This window comes from Salvelinus namaycush, chromosome 2 (assembly GCF_016432855.1).
Source record: "Salvelinus namaycush isolate Seneca chromosome 2, SaNama_1.0, whole genome shotgun sequence".
NCBI classification, from domain to species: Eukaryota; Metazoa; Chordata; class Actinopteri; order Salmoniformes; family Salmonidae; genus Salvelinus; species Salvelinus namaycush.
The window spans coordinates 52,928,144-52,949,374 of NC_052308.1; the positions used below are offsets into that span (position 1 = coordinate 52,928,144).

The 21,231-nt window shown below is 41.0% G+C and overlaps 1 protein-coding gene across 1 annotated transcript in view; it reads right to left on the reverse strand.

The window, feature by feature from the left end:
* Window positions 1-8,093: 8,093 nt before the first annotated feature.
* The window catches only part of LOC120026625 (vesicle-associated membrane protein-associated protein B-like), a 33,631-nt gene continuing 20,493 nt past the window's right edge, over window positions 8,094-21,231 (reverse strand). Inside the window, exons 3-6 of the mRNA XM_038971416.1 lie at window positions 11,792-11,895; window positions 10,581-10,661; window positions 9,476-9,658; window positions 8,094-8,912 (exon numbers count right to left, since the gene is read on the reverse strand). Of these exons, the coding sequence (XP_038827344.1) occupies window positions 8,757-8,912; window positions 9,476-9,658; window positions 10,581-10,661; window positions 11,792-11,895 (524 nt within the window). The 3' untranslated portion in view covers window positions 8,094-8,756. The remainder of the gene's footprint in view (window positions 8,913-9,475; window positions 9,659-10,580; window positions 10,662-11,791; window positions 11,896-21,231) is intronic.

Genomic DNA, 21,231 nt, shown 5'->3' on the forward strand with positions numbered 1-21,231 from the left:
AGTCTCTAGCTTCATGTCCACTCCCAGCTCAACCCAAAACCTAGCCCCAACCCTAGTTTCATATCAACTCCTGGCTCAACCCTTACCCTCACTTCATCTCAACATCTTGGCTTAACCCTAACCATAACACTAAATTCTTGTCCTAACTCCAAAATCAGAGCCAACATGTGGAAGGTTCGGGTTATGGCTAGAGTTGAGCTTGGATGTGGACATGAAGCTAGGGTTATTTCTAGGGTTGAGTTTAGAGTTTGTATGTCTGTGAGTTTATATGTTTGTCGGTCTGTGTCTGCCTGCCTGTCTGTCTGTGGATGTCTTTCTGTCTGAGTTCATATGTCTGTCTGTCGAGAGATAGGACAGAGAAAGAGAGAAGAGAGGGAGGGAGGGAGAATAGAGAGAATGTTTGTGATTCCTTTCTCTATTAGCTCCCGAGCGGCGCAGCGGTCTAAGGCACTGCATCTCAGACCTTGAGGCGTCACTACAGACACCCTGGTTCGATTCCACACTGTATCACAACCGGCCGTGATTGGGAGTCCCATAGGGCGCGGCACACAATTGGCCCAGTGTTGTCTGGGTTTGGCCGATATAGATCGCCATTGTAAATAAGAATTTGTTCTTAACTGACTTGCCTACAGTAGTTAAAAAGGTTAAATATATCAAATAGAAAATGCTTCCATATTGTGATGCTAATCTTCCCCCATTGAATGCAATGTATTCACTTAGGCATCAACCCTGTGACACTTACATTTTCCCATTGACTGCAATGTATTGACAACCGTGACATCTTTTCCTATTGACATAAGCAACAACACTGTGATACTCATCTTCCACCCATTGAATGCAATGTACTCACTTAGGCATCAACCCTGTGACACTCATCTTTTCTGAAAATGTACATTGACAGTCAGAGGCCGGGTGCTCTAGAATTATCCTACTCCAACTATTGACAGGGATAATGTGGCATTTCTTATTTGTCAGTATGAATGAATGGATGAAATTAGTGGGTCCAGCCTTGATGAATATATTAGCTATAGTCTTAAATTATTACTTGGAATAAACTGATAGTTAAAGCACTAATTGTCCGGGAATGACATGCTAGCTAGTATCTGCACCGGCTAGCTAGCAGCATATCTACTTGTTGTAACTAGTTTGCTAGTTAGCTATCTAGCTACATTACCAAGGTTTCTGCGTTCGAAATTGGGAGTAAATTTACAGCTTGCATTGATGGTATCATGTTTCTATAACTAGATAGATTACAAAAAAAATCTTTACTTGACAGCATTTTGATCGGACAGAGATCTCTCTCAAGCTGTCACCAGCTGTCTACTAAGTTACCTTAGTTACGGATAACGTGATTAGCAGAGATGGATAGTACATCGGTTTTGATTGGTTCACAGTTTACTACTCTGCGATGTTTGCATGTCCAGCTAGCGAACATAAAAGTCCGTTTTTTTTTTTTTTTTTACCTTTCAAGAATTGACATTGCCAACAAACGGAAATGTGTTCAGAAGAAATACATATACACAATATGCAAAAAACAGCTCCTCCCTCAACAGAGATCAATCATCTTGAAAACTAAAGCAGATAGCTTGCTACCGCCTATTAGACTGCCTGAATGAGAAAGACTATGCACTATAGAGAATGCACTATGTTCCTATTCATTTAACTATGGGTCAGACGAACTCTAAATAATTGTTTGCAAAAGTTCCTCTCCGAACTTAATGACCTGACGTTGAAAGTCTTCAAGACAACAAGTTGAACTGTAAAATGTAGTCTCACTATTCGCCTCTATCCATAGGATTTATAGATACTGTGACGATTATCATTTTGGTTGGTAGTTGACCTGTCCATTTATATTATTGTTAAATCAGCATTGGAATAATAAAATAGGAAGACTGTAGCTGTTCTGTGAAAGAACGGACAAAAGATGGTAGCTGGCTCCGCTGGTGCAGAAAATATGCATATAAGGTATTTCCAAAGGCAACATACTGTTCTGATTAACTCCCGTCAGAATAGTGATGGGGCTGCTAGCCCCATGAGGTAATCTTTCGGGGTTGAGCAAGTGTACTCCAGTCTTGGATTGAGAATCTAACGAAAAACCGAGAGAGGGAGGGATAGAGAAAAGATGACTGGCATTTATCAGAAAACGAATGTGCAGGATCTGTCATTAAATGGACTCTAAAGCCTCCTAAATCCATGTTCCACCACTGGGCCAATAACAACAAATGGATCCACCCTGGTTGTGTACGGGTTTGGCTGGGTGGAGGGTGGTGATGTTTGAGGAAGGGCAGGAGGAGGGGGGAACGAACGCTTTTTCATCAATCTGTTTGCGGTTTCTGTTGCACGTCATAAAGACTGAGCGGCAGGCAAGGGCAAATTACGGGCCAACCTGTTTGCAATCAATCAGTGGCTCGTTAAAGGCATCATTAAACATAAATTATAAAAAAAATATATATATTTTTAACAGATCCCCATTTGGTGAAACAGCGGCGGCCCGAATGCTTCCAGGTACATGTGTCATTGTGTCCAATGTTGGCTGCAGAGTTTGTTGAGCGGCCTGTTCGTTGAGAGGTTGATTTAGGATGAAAGCTTAGCAAAACCAGAACTCCATTGTGATGCCATTGTAACTGTCAAACTGATGCGCAATGCCATCTAAAAATGTGTTCAGACATTCAATTATCTGGAGAGCTTCACCAACTGTGGGAAAGTTTGGATTCTGAAGTGGGGTCTCAGATAAGTCTCATACTTTCTGCATTACTACAGGAAAAGAATGCTCCTTAAAATAAGTGGAAAAAAGACAAGCAAAACAATGCTGAGAGAGGTTTTCTTTCAGCGAAACAGGGTTTCCAAACCTCAACCATTTCAGTGGGTTTGTCTTACTAATGCCCCCGTAAGAGAATACTTCATCCCGTCTTTTGATTGTAGACTACTGAGAAAAATGTGCAACAAGGGCCAACATACTGAAATTGTTTTTGGAGCATCTCACCTCATATTCATTATGGTTGGCAGCCTTTAATCCTCTATATACAGCAGAGCCCGTACATTAACCCTTACAACAAAGCCAAAGTAGTGAAAAGCTTTACGTCACTGTTTGCACCAATGACTTCCATAGGCTTCCTCTCTCACTCTATAGGCTTCCTCTCTCACACTTTCAAGCTCTGTTAAGAAAATCCAATTATTTTTGTGCGTATATGAGCTACAGCTGTCCCATAAAAATAACATCAGCTGTATGTTAGCTTCTCTGGCTCGGAGAATGCATTGCTATTATAAAATGTAAACTCCTTTCCTCTTTGAAACAAATGAAGAAAGTGCAGTGTTCGACCACAGAGCTGCTGCACTTGGCGTACTCTACTCGTCTCATTGGTTGCCAGGAGCAGGGTCCTGTATATCATGACCTAATGTTCATCTGGAAAAATGGAGGAGAAATCCTCAGCAAGTTACTCTCAACAAATCTATTAGGTCCCACTAGTCAACAGCCAGTACTGTTGTCTCCGATTGAGAAACAAGATCAACCTTTGTGGATTGAAGGACCCCCAAAATAGCAATCTATTATGAGGGCTCTGTTGCTGATAATGTTACTGGAAAAAGTTTCAGCACAAAGAACTTAACATGGTCTTTACTTGACCATATTTACAGGTTGAAATGGGTTGTATGTATGCAATCGGTTTCTTTGTCAGGCAAAATATTTCTGCCTTGAGGGCCGTTCAAAATGTTCAGGGTTAAGCTTACAGGTCTGCAAGGAAAACCAAATAAAAGCTGAACATATGCTAGTTTATTTGTTGCTCAAGCTGTTGGAAGGAGGATTATTTTCCCCATGAGCTTGAGCAAAAGTTAAACAATAGTCCGTTCTTTGCCAACACTAATTATGGCATACAGTTAACACCAAGAAACTTATTTGATGGGGATTAAGTGTGCTTGATGCAGAGTTGAATGCAGTGTACTTGGACAGTAATGTTTTATATGTTTTCCAACTTAGAAACACAGCCATACATCCGTTTTATAGCACACACCTCAATGAGTACCAGATTAATTGAAATACAGTGGTGGGAGAGACAGTGAGTCAGTTTACATGCACATGAATCATTCGATATTATACCGATTATGGCAATAGTCATGTAAACACTTTACATGTCCAAACTCAGAATCATATAGGCTTCGCAAAAAAAACATAAGTAGAAAGTTTATTTTAATTGCCAATTTTCAGCTATCATTTCATCAGGTAGCCAGATTTCAGATGTGTCCATATAAAACAGGATTATTAGTGAATTGGTTGTTCTTGCAAAGCATGTAAACATTTTAAACAAACTTATCATAAATCTGACTATCCATGTAATCTTACGCAGTGTTGTTGGAGAAGTCACAACCCTCGAGGGGGAGGATAACCATTAAACTGGAGAACAAGTGGATACAGTCCTGATCTGCAACACACCTCATTGTCTCATCCTACAGAGGATACATTTTCTTGGAGGACAGTTACATCTATATAACCTTAATCTTTCTTGTTTGAATATAAATAAATATAAATTGAGTCAGCTAGCTACCTAGAGTTTTGCTTATGGGTTTCGACATTAGCACAACCTAATTTAGGATTGAGATAATTCAGGCCTTAAAGGGAATTTAGCCATAGACGGGCACTTTCTGGGACCCACTCCGTCAGTCTGCCAGCATTCAAATAGCCATGCTGTACACTGCAACTTACCCAATCAAGGGCCAAAACTCAAACACGGAACATCTGTGGTTTACCTGTGGTTACCGTGGGTAAAAACCGTCTGTAGTGTTTCATCCACCAGACTAGCATAAGGTCTGTGAGGACAATTATTGGAAACCATCCATTTCCTCCTAAATCTCTATGACAAGTATTCTGGTGTAAATTCCTCCTTTAAGTGTATATAAACATTTCAATGGAAAATTGTCACGTCAACCCACAGTGTCAATGCTAAGGGGTATTTCCGATTCCCGCTTTCAGGTGCATCGCATGCGGTCGATTATCATTATCACAGTTGAGAACATTCCTTTGTGATTTTTCTTGGAAATTACACAATTCCCAAGCTGAATCAAAACACTTAAATAATAATTTCCACAACGGTGTCTCCAGATGTACCTAGGCCCCACCAACTTAAACTCCACAGTTGCTACGGACTCCAGGTGCACCTCAGAGGTCGTCCTGAGAGCACACTTCACTGAACTCATGCTTAACTACCGAAACCTCAAGTGCTGACAGAAAGTTTGCAGGGTGTTAAAGATACAATATAATATGAATAAAATGACTTCTTATTCAACACTACACTTTAAAGGCCAAGTGGTCATTAATTATCAGAAGGAAACCTTATTTTCAAAGTAAAAAATAAATGAACCGCAGCCAAATAAAGCAAAAATGAACAAGCTCACTAATGTAGCCATAGATATCATTGGTGATGTATTGGCTGTGAGGGGAATGCTAATTTCAGATGCTGACATTTCCCCCTCTCAAATATTTAAGAAGTTATTTGACTGGGAAAGTGGTGTCTTCCAACTGTCCTCCTTCGGACACAGTGATGAGCTTGACACCAAACACCAGAAACATTTGAACTTTGACAACCTAATGTGTTAGCTAGATGAAACCTGTCAACAGGGCTGTATTGTACTCATCTTTCTCAGTCAGATGGAGTATGGGCCGGAGGGCTCGTTGAACAAAGTGGAAATAATTTCACACAATTTGGTAGAGGGTTTATTCATTGAATTTATTAAGATGCTACATAGTCCAACAAGGTTGGTTTTTATACACCATAGACTACTTGACTAGGAATATGCATTTTTCTTAGATATTTATATACATACAAAACAGTTGCCTGACTGTTTACATCGATCACGGTGATGGTCAGATACTCCAGGACAGGTCAATTGTAGTGTTTCCACAACTCCTGGGATGGTAGCTCAGCTCTAGCCTGGCTAACGCTTGATTCACGTGACTACACAGCGAGCTGTGACTCACGGTCAGGAAGACTTAGCTCAGGCCTGTGCTGCCCTCGCCCTAAGCAGCAAGTTATCCTTCACTCCGCTCACACGTAGACAGATACAGTAGGTTACACTCTCGCTTTCCTCAACTCTATACCTCCATCTGCAAGTTATCCATTCTTTAATCCATAATAGGCAACAGTGAGATGAAATAAATTGAGTGTATGACATGAATCCTGTTAAGGACAAAACATTTAAATAGTAAAGAATGGTCCCTTCAGGATATAGCTTTTGTGTGCTTTCATTTTTTTGTGTGAGTTAAATGCAGTGAGTTGGCTAACTAACAAAACAGTTACATTGATAGATACTGGGAAAAAGCATTCTTGAGAATATAGTGCATTCAAATTAACATGACTTCAGTGTAGTGATGGGTATAACAGTTCAATGAGAAACCAATAAACAAGCATCAAAACCTATTGATGATGACTGTAGTGGGGCTGATGAAGACAATGGCCATGTAGTTGGATAAGTGTTCTTTAAGAGTTAAGTGGACTGTCACAGCACAGTGAACAGACAGCATAAACCATTCAAATGATGACTCACATACATTTGCCTGACAAGATCAACAAATGTATGGCTTGGAGAAGGAAAAAACCTGACAAAACAAAAAAGCAGGAACAGACCTATTTCCCTGACATACGACTCACAGGCCTAAATCTGACAGCAGTATTGCACATTACTTTTGGGTTAGACCTCACCAAAACTCATTCACTTCTACATGCACCGTTTCTCCCGTTTCGTCACTTCCTTCCTGCCATAGAATAACTTACCAATAGCGGTCACAAGGCAAAAGGCTTACATCCAGTAACCCAGTCCCAACCGACCCGGAGTTCATTTAGCTGCGTTATTTTTTTAAATAATGCCTCAATCCCTACAAAAAAAAAAAAAAATTCAAATCATAAAAACACTACAAAAAAAACAATAATAATAATAATCTGAAGATTGAGTTGTGCAAACCTACAGCTGAACAGAAACATCACAATGATAAAAGCAATTCAATTAAATAAAAAATGTCCCAAAAATGTAATACTCTTTTATGGACGCATGCAATCAAGAATCTACTGCCAACCTGGGTATTTGCAATCAAAGGGGAAGGGTAATGTTCTCACTTGAACAAACATAAGGGGGAGGCGGCGGGGGTTTGCTGTATCGATTAAGGGTATTCCCCAATCGCCGGTCTATACAAAGCCTCTGTTTGGAGGAGTCAGTTTGGTTGACAATAGCCCTGTGCGTATTGGTTTACAAGGATCCCCATTAGCTTTTGCCAAAGCAGCAGCTATTCCTCTTTGCCAGAAGCCGAGGGCATACTCAGTGTAAAGAATCGATAGTAACCCTCTAGTAAAGTGATGCAAGGTGCGGAGCACTCTTTTTGGCTCACCTCCTGTAGAAATTGATTGACAGAGATGCTTCAGAAATAGGTGGGGTTACCTACTTTCTGAAGCATCTCTGTCAATCATTTTCTACAGGAGGTGAGCCAAAGAGTGCTGCGCACCTTGCATCACTTTACTAGAGGGTTACTATCGATTCTTTACACAGAGTATGCCCACGGCCTCTTGGAAAAATAAACAATATGTGAAACGACATTCACACAACGCAAACTGACTCAACTGCACCCACCGGTGTTTAGAAAATCATTTGCTTTGAATTACTATCAATAGCTAGGTTTCCATCCAATTGGCGACAGATAATCATGCAAATATTCTAAAATCGGCATTAAAAAAATGATGCACATTTTCCCACCAGAGATGTGTTTCCATCAAATTGACAGATAAAAGGCTGTGCGTGATGACATAGGGCACATAAAAATAACTTTTGCAGTTAAATTCCCCATGTACCGAATATACTGTACATATACATATTTTTTAATAGGTTTCCATCGCAATTTCAAATCTACTGATGGTTTTGTCACAAAAACTGTTGCGTTACATAGCCTAGCGAATGTGCCCACTCTGGTCTTGGCACGTGCAGTCTAGCCAAAATCTTGCAGATACAGTGTGAGTATAGCTTACTACATGATGAGATTATTATGGACAAAAGAGCAAGATTCTTTTTGTCATACGGCAGCCAAGCATCGATGATCATGTCACCAGAATAAGACCCCCTCTATTTATTGGAAAGGAGCATCAAGCTCATCACCGTGCACTTTCACCACCCTGTGAAGTTCATCATAACTTATTTCACCTGTAGCCTAATAAACTGAAAGCTTTCCCGAGTCATAGTCGGAGGACCACATACTAGATCATCGCGTGACTCCAAGTTTACTTCGAAATGATGGTTATTATATCAATATTTGTGCATAAAGGCATTTCCACCACCTTTTCACTGACACAAAAAGATCCCACCTTGTCTAGTGTATTTTGGTTTGTCGACATTTGGAAAGTTTACCGACACATTTGCTGTTTCCATCCGGCTTGTCGTGACATTTATCCAACGTACTTTACTTGCATAAAAAAAGTTGGATGGAAACCTGGTTAATGATCTGCATTTTTCTTCCTCCTTCTCGTCATCTTGTATTGGTGGTGCAAGTATTTGGGAGGAAGGCCAGAATGATTATGTAATGATCAGTTGCTTTTTTAACTCTCGTTGGTTTGTTCATAACATGATGGATTTTTTTTTGTATCTCCTTTTTTTATTAGTACATAAATGAACGATTTCAAAACTACCCCATTGATATGGCATTTCTGAATACCAAAAATCCCAAATCCGTCGTTTGTTTCAATCCCCCGAAAGCATGCGGTTGGCCGTCTCTCGCTTGCCACTCGCTCTTACAAGACCAACTTGCCGATGATGACTCCGACCACGAAGAAGAGCACGATGAGGGCCACCGTGCGCAGGCTCAGCACCTCCTCTTTCACCATGGAGTGGGAGGAGTGCTGGGAGGACATCACGTTGCTCTTCCTCATCCGCAGGCCATCGTCTTCCTGGAAGGGGGGGGGGGGAGAGAGGAGAAAGAGATAGGAAGAGAGTGAGTGGGAGAGAGGGACAGATATGGGGAGGGGGGGTAGAGGTAGATATGGAGAAAGAGAAAAAAATATAGAAAGAGAGAAAGAGGGTGGGGAATGACCATCAGTATTATCCTCATCCTAAATCGTCACCAAAGCCCCTTTGGACTCCGCCAAGCGCCAGCTTTTAACACACTTCATTTCCCAACAGCGGGTGGGGGGGGCTCTGTTAGTTTAATCTGGGCCCTGGGGCGGGAGCTGCCAAGAGCCATTCCGCCTCTGGCACTACTTAAAAGGGGAGGTGGCGGGCGCCGGGAAGTGGGCTGCTTCTGAGTCAGACTCGTCGCCTTTCCTCTTTAAAGAGGCAATCTGGGATTGATTCATACATTTTTTACTCTTAAATTATTGATACATAGCCATTGATTGAGTCATTGCATCCATATCCCTGTCAGTGAATTTGATAGTGGTTACTTATCCAGCCCCATCCCAAATGGCACCCTTTTCCCTACAAAGGGGGGCATTTGGGACGCAGAATAACTTACCCTGATCTGTTTATTCTCTTCCCGTAGCCGCTGCGCCTCCATCTGCAACCTCTTACACTCCTCCATGATCTTCTTCACCTCGCCATCGTCCAGGGTGGAGCTCATGGACTTCATGGACAGTGTGGATGACTCCGACTTGAGCAGGTTGGACGACATCATCTTGTTGGCGTCCAAGTCATGGTGCTGTGGGTGGAGGGGTAGGAGGGTTTAAGTTTATTTGAACATCTCGGTACATATGCAGAAACATACTTAAAATGTGATGTCATACAATTGGGAATCAATATGGAGAAGGTGAATGTTACAAACTGCATTTGGTAACTTCTTCAGCTGCAGGGCCGGCTGGTAGTGATTGCAGTCATGACGTACACACGCACACAGGGAGGCAGGTGCGCACATAGAGGGATCACGCACGGGCGCCCGCCCGCCCACACACACACACACACACCCAATCCTACGCTGTGCAATCCCCCAATCCACCCGGGGAGCTTCCAAAAACAGATACATGGCTGGGAGCAGCAACGTTGTGCCATAGTTTGGAGTGAAAATGGAAACCAGCTTTTGTATCTCGCTGTTCATAATTCACCAACAAAAAAAAACAGCCCAAGCACATTTCCCCCTTCATTTTGTTTATGGGGATTATATTTTCTGCTCATCCCGGGAGGAAATTATCTCCTAAGAGCCGAGTGTGGTTTGCTGAGTAATCAGAACAATAATAAACTGTGTGTGACAAGTGAGAGTGGCCCAGGGAACTATGGCTGGGGCTTGGCAAGGGGAGCTCTGCCTCTTCTCCACGGCACATTGTCCCGATGACAGGCCGACAGGGATTTTCTCCACTCGACTAAATCACCAGTTGTACAGGCGTGTAATGGCTGAGATGGAGAGAAAAATAAGTGTGTGTGAGAGGCGGAAGAGGAAAGAGAGGATGACAGAAGGAGATGAGAACAGAGAGGAGCACTTGAAAGAGGGAAGGAGAAAAGAGGGGGAAGCAATAAAGAGAAAGACCGAGGTAGGGAGATAGGTAGACAAAGAGAGACAAGTACATATAGAAACACTGCAAGAGAGAAGAAGACGGAGAGGGCGAGGTGAGAGAGACTATGGAACCCACCGTTTTCTCGTTCTCCGCTGGAAGCTCAAAGACACACCTCAGCTTGGAGTCCATCAGCTCCTCTGGCTTTGCCTCCTTCCACTGCAGACAGACATGGTGGAGAGAGACAGAGATAAAATGGGGGTTAGAGTAGGGAGAGGTACAGCTGGGCCTGAGGTCGTGCCTGAAAAAGCATCTCCCCGTCTGCACCAACTGCCATATCCACGGGCCACAAAGAAGAGAAACATGGAGGGAAAGAGAGACCACAGCCAAGACTTGTCAGCAACGGCAAGGGAAACCACACTGGACAGTGGTTTACCGGCAGTGAGATGTGTTTCCCATTGTCCTCCTCCACTTGTGTGAAGTGTTTATCTAACCGTTCTGTTCTGTCACAATCAAGAGGGCTTGGCAAAAGCGTCGGCTTGATTTCAGGCTCGGCGGTGTCTAGTTTCTCACCATTCCTATGTGTGTTCCTGTGTGTGTTTCTTAAATCGCAATATGAAACCAAATTCTCAAGAGTCCTGTCACTGCAGAGAAAGCCCACAAGAGATTGATTAGGCCTACTACTGCATGCAAACGAGACTGAAAGACAAACAGACAGATATTGTGTGAGAGAACAAGACCACACACAAAGCGGTGACAGTGGATATTGCATGCACTGTTTGTATGGTTTCTAGCTAGTTCTGGCTAAATTAAACTAGTTCAGACAGGACAAACCGTTTGGTAAGGGAGAGGAATGGTAAAAAAAAAAAAAAAATCTCACTTAAAAGGGAATGTTTCCAGGCTGTGGGCCTAGGGTCACGGATCCGCTATCCCTTCTTTGTCCTTATCTTCCTCAGGGTGTGACCTTAGGGCCTAGGCTGATAACTGGGTTCTATGGGATGCAAAGCATGTGTGCGTGTGTGTGTGTGTGTGTGTCAGGTATGCACAATATATCAGTGATATTGGTATCACCAGATAATTGTCAGGTATGCACGATATATTCTTTATATCGGTATCGGCAGATAATGATCAGGTATGCATGATATATCAGCCATAAGAGCATATGTGGTCAGGTAAATATCTGTTATTATTATCAGCCCAGATTTTCATATTGGTGCATCTCTTCTCTAGTATGTGTATGTGTGTCAGTGTGTGTGTGTGTGTGTGTGTGTGTGTGTGTGTGTGTGTGTGTGTGTGTGTGTGTGTGTGTGTGTGTGTGTGTGTGAGGACGGGTGATGGGACACACTCACCACTCCCTCCATGTCCGTCATTTCGGGGGGAGCCAACATGGACTGCACCATGAACTTGTGTTTGCTTTTCTCGTTGGGATCGTAGTCGAAAGGCTGCAGCATCACTGGAATACAGGGCACAGCAGAAAGAAACAAATACATTAACAGAATTGTGTTCATTAGGTACCAAATGGAAGAAAACAGACAAACAGGGATGGACTGCCTGGACCTATCCATTAAACACATATTTTGTTTAGAATTTTAAAACGTTTTCCTATGGTGTGCCCTAATGAACACAACCTTCTGTAGGTCTATGAGAAATCGGGCAACAGAACGTCACTTTAGCTGACTAATGCGCATGTATGGAGCGATTTCAGTGCCAAAAGAAATTGTATTTCAATTCCATAATTTTCATTTGTATTAGGATATTGAATTTGTAATGCACAAATTGAATTCATAAATGTTGCATTCAGTTTTAAAATTCAATTGAATATATAGAAATTCCATATTTATATATTCACTTTCAATATTGTATTGTCTGTGTATCAAGTTTACAAACGATCATTTTAAAACACTGACAGGCGGTGCCGTTTAAGATGAGGGATTTTTAAAATTATTTCTAATACAGCAAATTGGATGACTATCATTCATATTCAATCCACCCAGCTCAATGTAATGTCGATAGGTTACATGATACTTGATACTCTAATTTGCCCTATACACATCATTAGGTTGCTACAATCTAGCCTAGAAATGAAAGCTTATAAAACAGCTCGAGAGACAAAAATTGGAGTAATCAAGGTGACAGACAATGACACATTCAATACCGCCTTGCACACTATTGCCTGCATCTAGCTGATCTGGGGTGTAATCATTAGTCCAAACAGTTGCAAAAACTAAAACAATTTTTTTTTTCTCCCCCCCTTCTATTCAACAAATTCAGGTAGGTTCCTCAACGTTTGCTTCCGTTGACGAAACGTTTTGCAACAGAATCGGCGGAATGAATACAATTCTGATCACTCGCACACAATTCACTTTCATAAGAGCCACATACAGCATCATCACTTTTGCTCTTTGTATAATTCCTTCCCGCATCTACACGATCTCCTCCTCTCACTTTTTCTCTTCACTTGTGGACTTCAGTGCACAACACAACAGCTGTCTGTGACCAGGAACAAAAACCTCTCCAAGCCAAACTTTCATTCCATAACTGCTACACAGCCTACATTATTTTCACCAGGTTTTTTTGTTCCGTTCCACTGTTCCGACCAGCAAAATAAAGTTCTGAACCGGTTTGAACCCCCAAAAAGTAACAATTTACATCGTTCCTTTCCGTTCCTTTTTAAAACTCTTAAATATACAGTATATATTTTTAATTTAGCTCGACATTCAATTACTTCACCAATCAGTGCAGATCGAGCAGCTTGCTATGGAGCAGGCAAGCTTTTAACATACATTGGACAGACGAGTGTAGAGTGCGACTGAAATTTTGGGGAGAGAGCGAGAGAGGGTGGAGGACACTTGGCTTGAAGTGCAGGGGATGTTGCTGTTATGACAGCATCATCTGAATTAGGCCCACATAATTATACCAACAGAGGAGCGGCTTCTATGAATTAACTTTGAATGTCTGAACTTCAGAAAGTTGGGTTAACGTTGGACCAGCTAGCTAGCTAACAAGCTTGTGTGTGCAGAGCAGCACCAGAATAAAAATAAAAACACGTCTTACCTTTTTGTAGTTAATAAATCCATTGTGAGACGTGATAACTATAGTATCTTTAACTAGCATTGAAAAGGTTAATCCATTATTTTCCAATTAAAAATCTCTCCCTAATTTCTGAATCGTGCTTGTAACGTCAGTAGGCTACTAGACTATGCTTCCGAGGGGGAGAGGCAGGTTGCCTACACACACACAGGCACAGATTTTTAGGCAGTGAGGCAGACACTGGAATACGTTTCTGAGTGACAGAGAGGGCCTTTGCATAGGCACTTTGTTGCATTTTTTTGTGGGACTGGAAAAAACAGTTAATGTTTAAAATAATGGTTCTGATTCTGTTCCTTGAAAATGTTTGTTATTTTCTGTTTTTTGGTTCTGTTCCCTGATCCGGTTCCAACCCCTGGTTGTCACCATATTAACGTTATAGTCAACAAACTAGAACTAACGCGTTAGTGAACCCACAATCCAATCCATGTCCAGCAAGCAGTTTAGCAGTTACACCGGCAGGTCCCGATGGCAATAAATAAATAAAACTGAAAGCTTACAATAACTTGGAAGAGTTGCAGAGTTGGATAGCCTTTGCCAGTATAACAAATAGCATTCTTCTCTGTTTGAGTCAGGTTGTTGAATACTAAATGACCTGCATTAACTACGTGAAAGGTAAAATAAGAAAAAAAATCGAACAAAATACAGCTAGCTCTCTCTCTCTGCTGCTTCCCTTTAATTAGTTAAACTGTTGTCTTTCTCTTCGAGTCAACTACTCACCACACTTTATGCACTGCAGTGCTAGCTAGCTGTAGCTTATGTTTTCAGTACTAGATTCATTCTCTGATCCTTTGATTGGATGGACTACATGTCAGTTCATACTGCAAGAGCTCTGATAGACTTCCGTAGGACGTCATCCAACCTATGGAAGGGGGTGAGAACTGAGCCTCTTAGGTTTTGTATTGAAGTCAATGTACCCAAAGGAGGACAGAAAATAGCTGTCCTGCGGCTACACCATGGTGCTACTCTAGAGAGTGCTGTTGAGGCTACTATAGACCATTGCAAAACAGTGTATTTTAGTCAGTTATTTGGTGATATGAATATACAGTTGAAGTCGGAAGTTTACATACACCTTTGCCAAATGCATTTAACCTGTCTAGGACTACCCCTCGCCAACAGCCAATAAAATTGCAGGGCGCCAAATACAAAACAACAGAAGTCTCATAAATCTAATTTCTCAAACATACAAGTATTAGGCACCATTTTAAAAGATAAAATTCCTGTTAATCCAGCCACAGTGTCTGATTTCAAAAATGCTTTACAGCGAAAGCTCCACAAACGATTATGTTAGGTCACCACCAAGTCACAGATAAACCCAGCCATTTTTCCCGCCAAAGAGAGGAGTCACAAAAAGCACAAATAAAGATAAAATTAATCACTAACCTTTGATGATCTTCATCAGATGACACTCATAGGACTTCATGTTACACAATACATGTATGTTTTGTTCGGTAAAGTTCATATTTATATCCAAAAATCGTATTTTACATTGGCGTGTTAGATTCAGTAGTTCCAAAACATGCAGTGATATTGCAGAGAGCCACATGAATTCACAGAAATACTCATAATAAATGTTGATGAAAATACAGCTATTACACATGAAACTTTAGATACAATTCTCCTTAATGCAACCGCTGTGTCAGATTTCAAAACAACTTTACGGAAAAAGCATAATCTGAGAATGGCGTTCAGAGCCCAAACCAGCCAGAGAAATATCCGCCATGTTGGGTAGTCAAGAGTATTCATATTATTCATATATAAATAGTCACTTACCTTTGATGATCTTCATCAGAATGCACTCCCAGGAATCCTAGTTCCACAATAAATTGTTGTTTTGTTCGATAATGTCATAATTTATATCCAAGTAGCTACTGTTGCTAGCACGTTTAGTACACATGTCCAAACGCTCGCGCAGATCCAGGCGAACTCGGATGAAAACTTCAAAAAGTTATATTACAGGTCGAATAAACTTGTCAAACTAAGTAGAGAATCAATCTTCAGGATGTTGTTATCATATATATCCAATAACGTTCCAACCGGAGCATTCCTTTGTGTCTACAGAAGTACTGGAACGCAAGGCGATATCATTTGGAATGCGCATGACCAAGAACTGGCACTGCCAGACCACTGACTGAAACAGTTCCCATCCGGCCCCACATCACAGTAGAGGCTTCATTCAACGTTCTACAGACTGTTGACATCTAGTGGAAGGCGTAGGAAGTGCAAACAAATCCATATCTTACTGGGATTTGAATAGGCGATGAGTTGAAAATCAACCAGCCTCAGAATTTCCACCTCCTGTTTGGAAGTTTGCCTGCCATATGAGTTCTGTTATACTCACAGACATAATTCAAACAGTTTTAGAAACTTCAGAGTGTTTTCTATCCAATAGTAATAATAATATGCATATATTAGCATCTGGGACAGAGTAGGAGACAGTTCACTCTGGGCACGGTATTCATACAAAGTGAAAATGCTGCCCCCTATCCCTAAAAAGTTAAGCAAGCAACAGGGTATCCAGATGTTCATATCGTCGTTACAGGATTTACAGTATTACCAGCTTAGTACATAAGGGGCCAAAATAAGGGGCCACAAAAACACCTTGCTTTTTCATTGTACACTCAATTAGCCTACCTCTGTGGCTGCCAGCCAAATAGTGTTGCACTTCAGTTGTCATTGGATTAAAATTATGCTATTTTCTGCTGAATGTGCTGCATTAATGTATTTTCTGTGAAGGAAAACTATAGTTGTCCCTGATCACGTCCCTGATCACTCTACTGAAGCAAAAAAACACTTGACTTTAAACATAAAACATGACCCATCAATTCACAAGTTGGACTCACCTGCTCCCGCTTTCTCCAGTTGTGCTATTTACAAACAAACATGTGGACTGACTCAACTGTTCTGGGAAACTATGGTAAGCTTCATAATGTCAAATAACGTGACAGGTGAAATGAAGAATGCAAACTGCTTTATCTTCTAACATATTGCACAAGTTGACTGCAGGTATTTACTTAAAAAAGTAGCTACAAATATTAAAATGTAAAGAAAAACTTAAGAAATAGATGCGACGGTTTTGAAAACCATTTGCAAATACCCCGGTATATGGTTTACTGCCCAAGGCTAGCAAGCAGCGTGTGGTCCTTTACATGAACTTCCTGAATATATCCCTATAGGCTTTAGCTAATATTCTTATGGGGGGGGGGCAAATAGCGTGTTTTGTGTCACTCCCTTCTAACGTGTCCTACGTACGTGTCCTCTATCATTATAGAGGGGAACAGAAGGCACACCCATGTTCCAGAGTCTTAGCTTTTAGGAATAGCTTGTAGGCAAAACGGTTTAAACGCTAGAGCCAAATTCATAGGAAGAACATGCCACATTGGCTTCAGACCACAAAGAGTGTTTGATTCTATCTGTTCTCTTCTACTTTTCCTGGTTGGCAAAGTACCAGGATGTTGTCTCTGGTTTTGAATCTGAATTTAGAGAACTGTATTTTATAACTGAATCTGAACTCATCTGATAAGTTTAATATATGAAACTTATATCAACTTTAAATGATAGTTTGTAAACTTGATACTCAGACTATATCAATGAATTTGAATTTTAAAATGGAAATCTATATTAATTCAATTCAGTTTCAAATCATGATTACATTTGTGCATTACAAATTCAAAAATATTACATTAAAATTCAAATCAAATTTATTGGTCACATACACATGGTTAGCAGATGTTAATGCGAGTGTAGCGAAATGCTTGTATTCGCTTGTAAATTCAATACCCTAATACAAATTCTAAATGATGGAATAAAATAAAAAATGCTTTTGCCACTAAAATCGCTCCATATGCATGTAGGACTTGATATTACTTCATCCCTTTCCAGACCATAGCAAGGTTGTCTATAACTTGGTTGTCTCTGGCCTTCATTAACCTGTAGTTAAGATAACAGCTATTTTTGTTGACTCATGAATAAATAATAATTTTTCTGAATCAGGGCAGGCATGTACACAACTTGATTGGTGGGGGAAAATAAGAAAAAGACCATTCAAAATGTGCATGTTCAAAGTCAATGTATGTTAATGAAATGTTGGCAATTCATGAAATCACTGTTCAGCACATTTCCCTAATTCGGTGTTCCAGTTGAAGTGCTCGGATTAGAAGGAGATTTTAAGTATTAAGTATTTTAAGTATTACATGCCCATATTAGGTCATTTATGGCCATGGGTACGTCCCAAATGGCACCATATTCATTTTATAGTGCACCACTTTTTCCTATAGGGGCTCTGGTCAAAAGTAGTGCAATATAAAAGGGAATAGGGTGCCATTTTGGACACAACATGTTCGTGTTACCATGACTGCAAAACATTGATGGATGTACAGAACACCCCCCCCTGGGAGCAATTTTTCTAACAGGTTAGTTGTTTTTCATTGTAACGTTACATATTGGCCTAACAAAAAACAGGTTTGAGTCTGAATATTCTTTAACCCATCGTCTCGTCACATCCTCCAATGGAGTGTTATTTCATGTCATTCCAATGACCAAAATATATTTTCAAGTTCCTTCAATGATTTACAATGATCGCTTCCTTAGGTCGGCGTCTCAACTGCTCTTGCAGAGAATAAAATGGGTATTGATGGGTAAATCTTTTTCTCCTATTCATTACTCTTTTAAGAGAAGCGTGTTCGGATTCAAAGGGCTGCGCATTTAACATCAATGCAGACTGTGTGCGTGATTTCGGGGGGATAACTTTCATTAAAAACAAATGACCTCTTAATTTCAAAGTCAGTGCTCGCGCTTTCAGATGTGGCTATTAGCACGGGTCTGGTATATATGGCACATGCAATTCTTCCCGAAGTATGAAAAACCTCAAGCGAGTTCAATATCGCAAACCAGAAACAGATAGAGCGTCCTGTTGCAGTCAGCCCCAATTTGCGCCGCCATCCACCTTGGGTTCAAAGGGACAATATTTGAGAACGGAGGGAAGGAAAGCGTGCAAATTCTTTGAGGTGCATTGAATAACCTAAAACAAGTCCCAACTGTCAAATAAGATTTAAAAAACTCACTCTTTGAACTACAGAATTAAACCGGTCCTGACAGAGCTCCTTTTAATCCTGTGCTATATGAATATCTTCATACGGGGGCCAACATTCAGAGAGGTTAATTGTAGCCAACGTACTGTAGTAAAACATTACATTCTCCTTTGCTAGTTTTCCCTGACTGGTTGTTGATTAAATGGAGCCATTAGAAGAGGGAGAGGAAGTTAGAAGTACTTTCCTTCACTCCCTGTAATTAATTGGGTCCCTGGAGACCCCAGTAAACTACAGTAGTAATTATTCATCTCAACCTCAAAATCTCCCAAGCAGTCTGCTAGTGGATCCATTCACAATGGAAAGAGAGAGGATGTCTACTACGGGTGTAACGGTACACATTTTAGTCCTGAACTGTTTGGTATGGTGATCTTGGCCTATAGGCTATGCCTCGAGTAAATCGGAGCTGGGAAAAAAAAACTAACAATTTCAGGCCATTCCGTTAAAACAACTACAGCCTATACGCATGTTGTAATCAAAATTCAAAATCTTAATTGGCGCATTGCAAACTGCTTTTGTGAGGCGCAGCCAGGAACTAGTTCTGTACGATGGCGAGTGGTGGGGTCGACAAACCAGGAGGATTCTCTCCATCATTGTTTAAATCTCCAGTTTAGGCAAATTTTGGCTTCCCAGTAGATTACAACAGTGATGGACAGAGAGAGTATGTCGCCACTGCTCAACGAGAACATCCTATGCAGCTGCCAACAACTCAAACATGTTGACACATTTACGCCGACATCACCCCAGTATTCCTACCACCGGAGCAAGACAGAACTTTGTCTTCCCTCTGCATTCAAGCTTCCTTCGCAGCTGATTCTGACCGGGCCAAAGAAATTACAAGAGCGATAGGTATGTTTATAGCTACGGATATGCGCCCATTCTCAGTGGTCAAGAATAATAGGGATTTTCAGCACCTCATGAATTGCTCGAGCCACGTTACGAACTTCACCATCTCACACCCATTTCAGCAAACAGATAGTACCCTCTCTATATAAGCAAGCTAAAGCTGAAGTTGTCAATGAATTGGCCAATGCACTCTGTGTTGAGCTTATTACATATGGATGGACCTCCAGGTATGGCTAGGCGGAATACCGTATTTTACTATATTCTGGTATTGATGCATGGACCGGTTTGGCTTTTTACTTTACCTTCTATAACGGTATTTCAGAGTTTGGTTTGTTAAATGTGATAGGCAACTCGCCTAAAAGTGTTCCGTACACATTTTGCATAACCACAGTATTCAAACAAGGCTGCAATGAAAACCAATGGGACTCTAGCGACTGTGTAGGCATCAAAATCCAGGTTGTAAGCTACTATTTAGTCTCAAATAAATAATGAAACATTTGGTTCAATTTGCTTTAAACAATGCAAAAACAGTGTTGGAGAAGAAAGTAAAAGTGCAATGTGAGCCATGTAAGAAAGCTAACGTTTAAGTTCCTTGCTCAGAACATGAGAACATATGAAAGCTGGTGGTTCCTCTTAACATGAGTCTTAAATATTCCCAGTTAAGAAGTTTTAGGTTGTAGTTAAAGGAATTATAGGACTATTTCTCTCAATACCATTTTGTATTTCATATACCTTTGAGTATTGGATGTTCTTATAAGCACTATAGTATTGCCAGCCTAATCTCGGGAGTTGATAGGCTTGAAGTCATAAACAGCGCTGTGCTTCAAATATTGCGAAGAGCTGCTGACAAACGCAGGAAAGTGCTGTTTGAATGAATGCTTACGAGCCTGATGCTGCCTACCACCGCTCAGTCAAACTGCTCTATCAAATCATAGACTTAATTATAATATAGTAAACACACAGAAATATGAGCCTTAGGTCATTAATATGGTCAAATCCGGACACCATCATTTCGAAAACAAAACGTTTATTATTTCAGTGAAATACAGAACCGTTCCATATTTTATCGAACGGGTGGCATCCATAAGTCTAACTATTGCTGTTACATTGCACAACCTTCAATGTTATGTCATAATTATGTCAAATTCAAATTAATTATGGTCTTTGTTAGGAAGAAATGGTCTTCACAAAGTTCGCAACGAGCCAGGCGGCCCAAACTGCTGCATATACCCTGACTCTGCTTGCACAGAAAGCAAGAGAAGTGACACAATTTCGCAGTCTACTCGTGGAGTGCAATGTAATCAGCCATAATCGGCGTCCAAAAAATGCCGATTACCGATTATGAAAACTTGAAATCGGCCCTGCCGATTAATCGGTCGACCTCTATTACAAATAAAAACAGATACCTTATTTACATAAGTATCCAGACCCTTTGCTATGAGACTCAAAATTGAGAGGTGCATCCTGTTTCCATTGATCATCCTTGATGTTTCTACAACTTGGAGTCCACCAGAGGTAAATTCAATTGATTGTACATGATTTGGAAAGGCACACACCTGTCTATATAAGGTCCCACAGTTGACAGTGCATGTCAGAGCAAAAACCAAGCCATGAGGTCGAAGGAATTGTCGGTAGAGCTCAAAGACAGGATTTTGTCGAGGCACAGATCTGGGGAAGGGTACCAAAAAACGTCTGAGCAAACTGAGCAATCGGGCCTTGGTCAGGGAAGTGACCAAGAACCCGATGGTCACCCTGACAGAGCTCCAGAG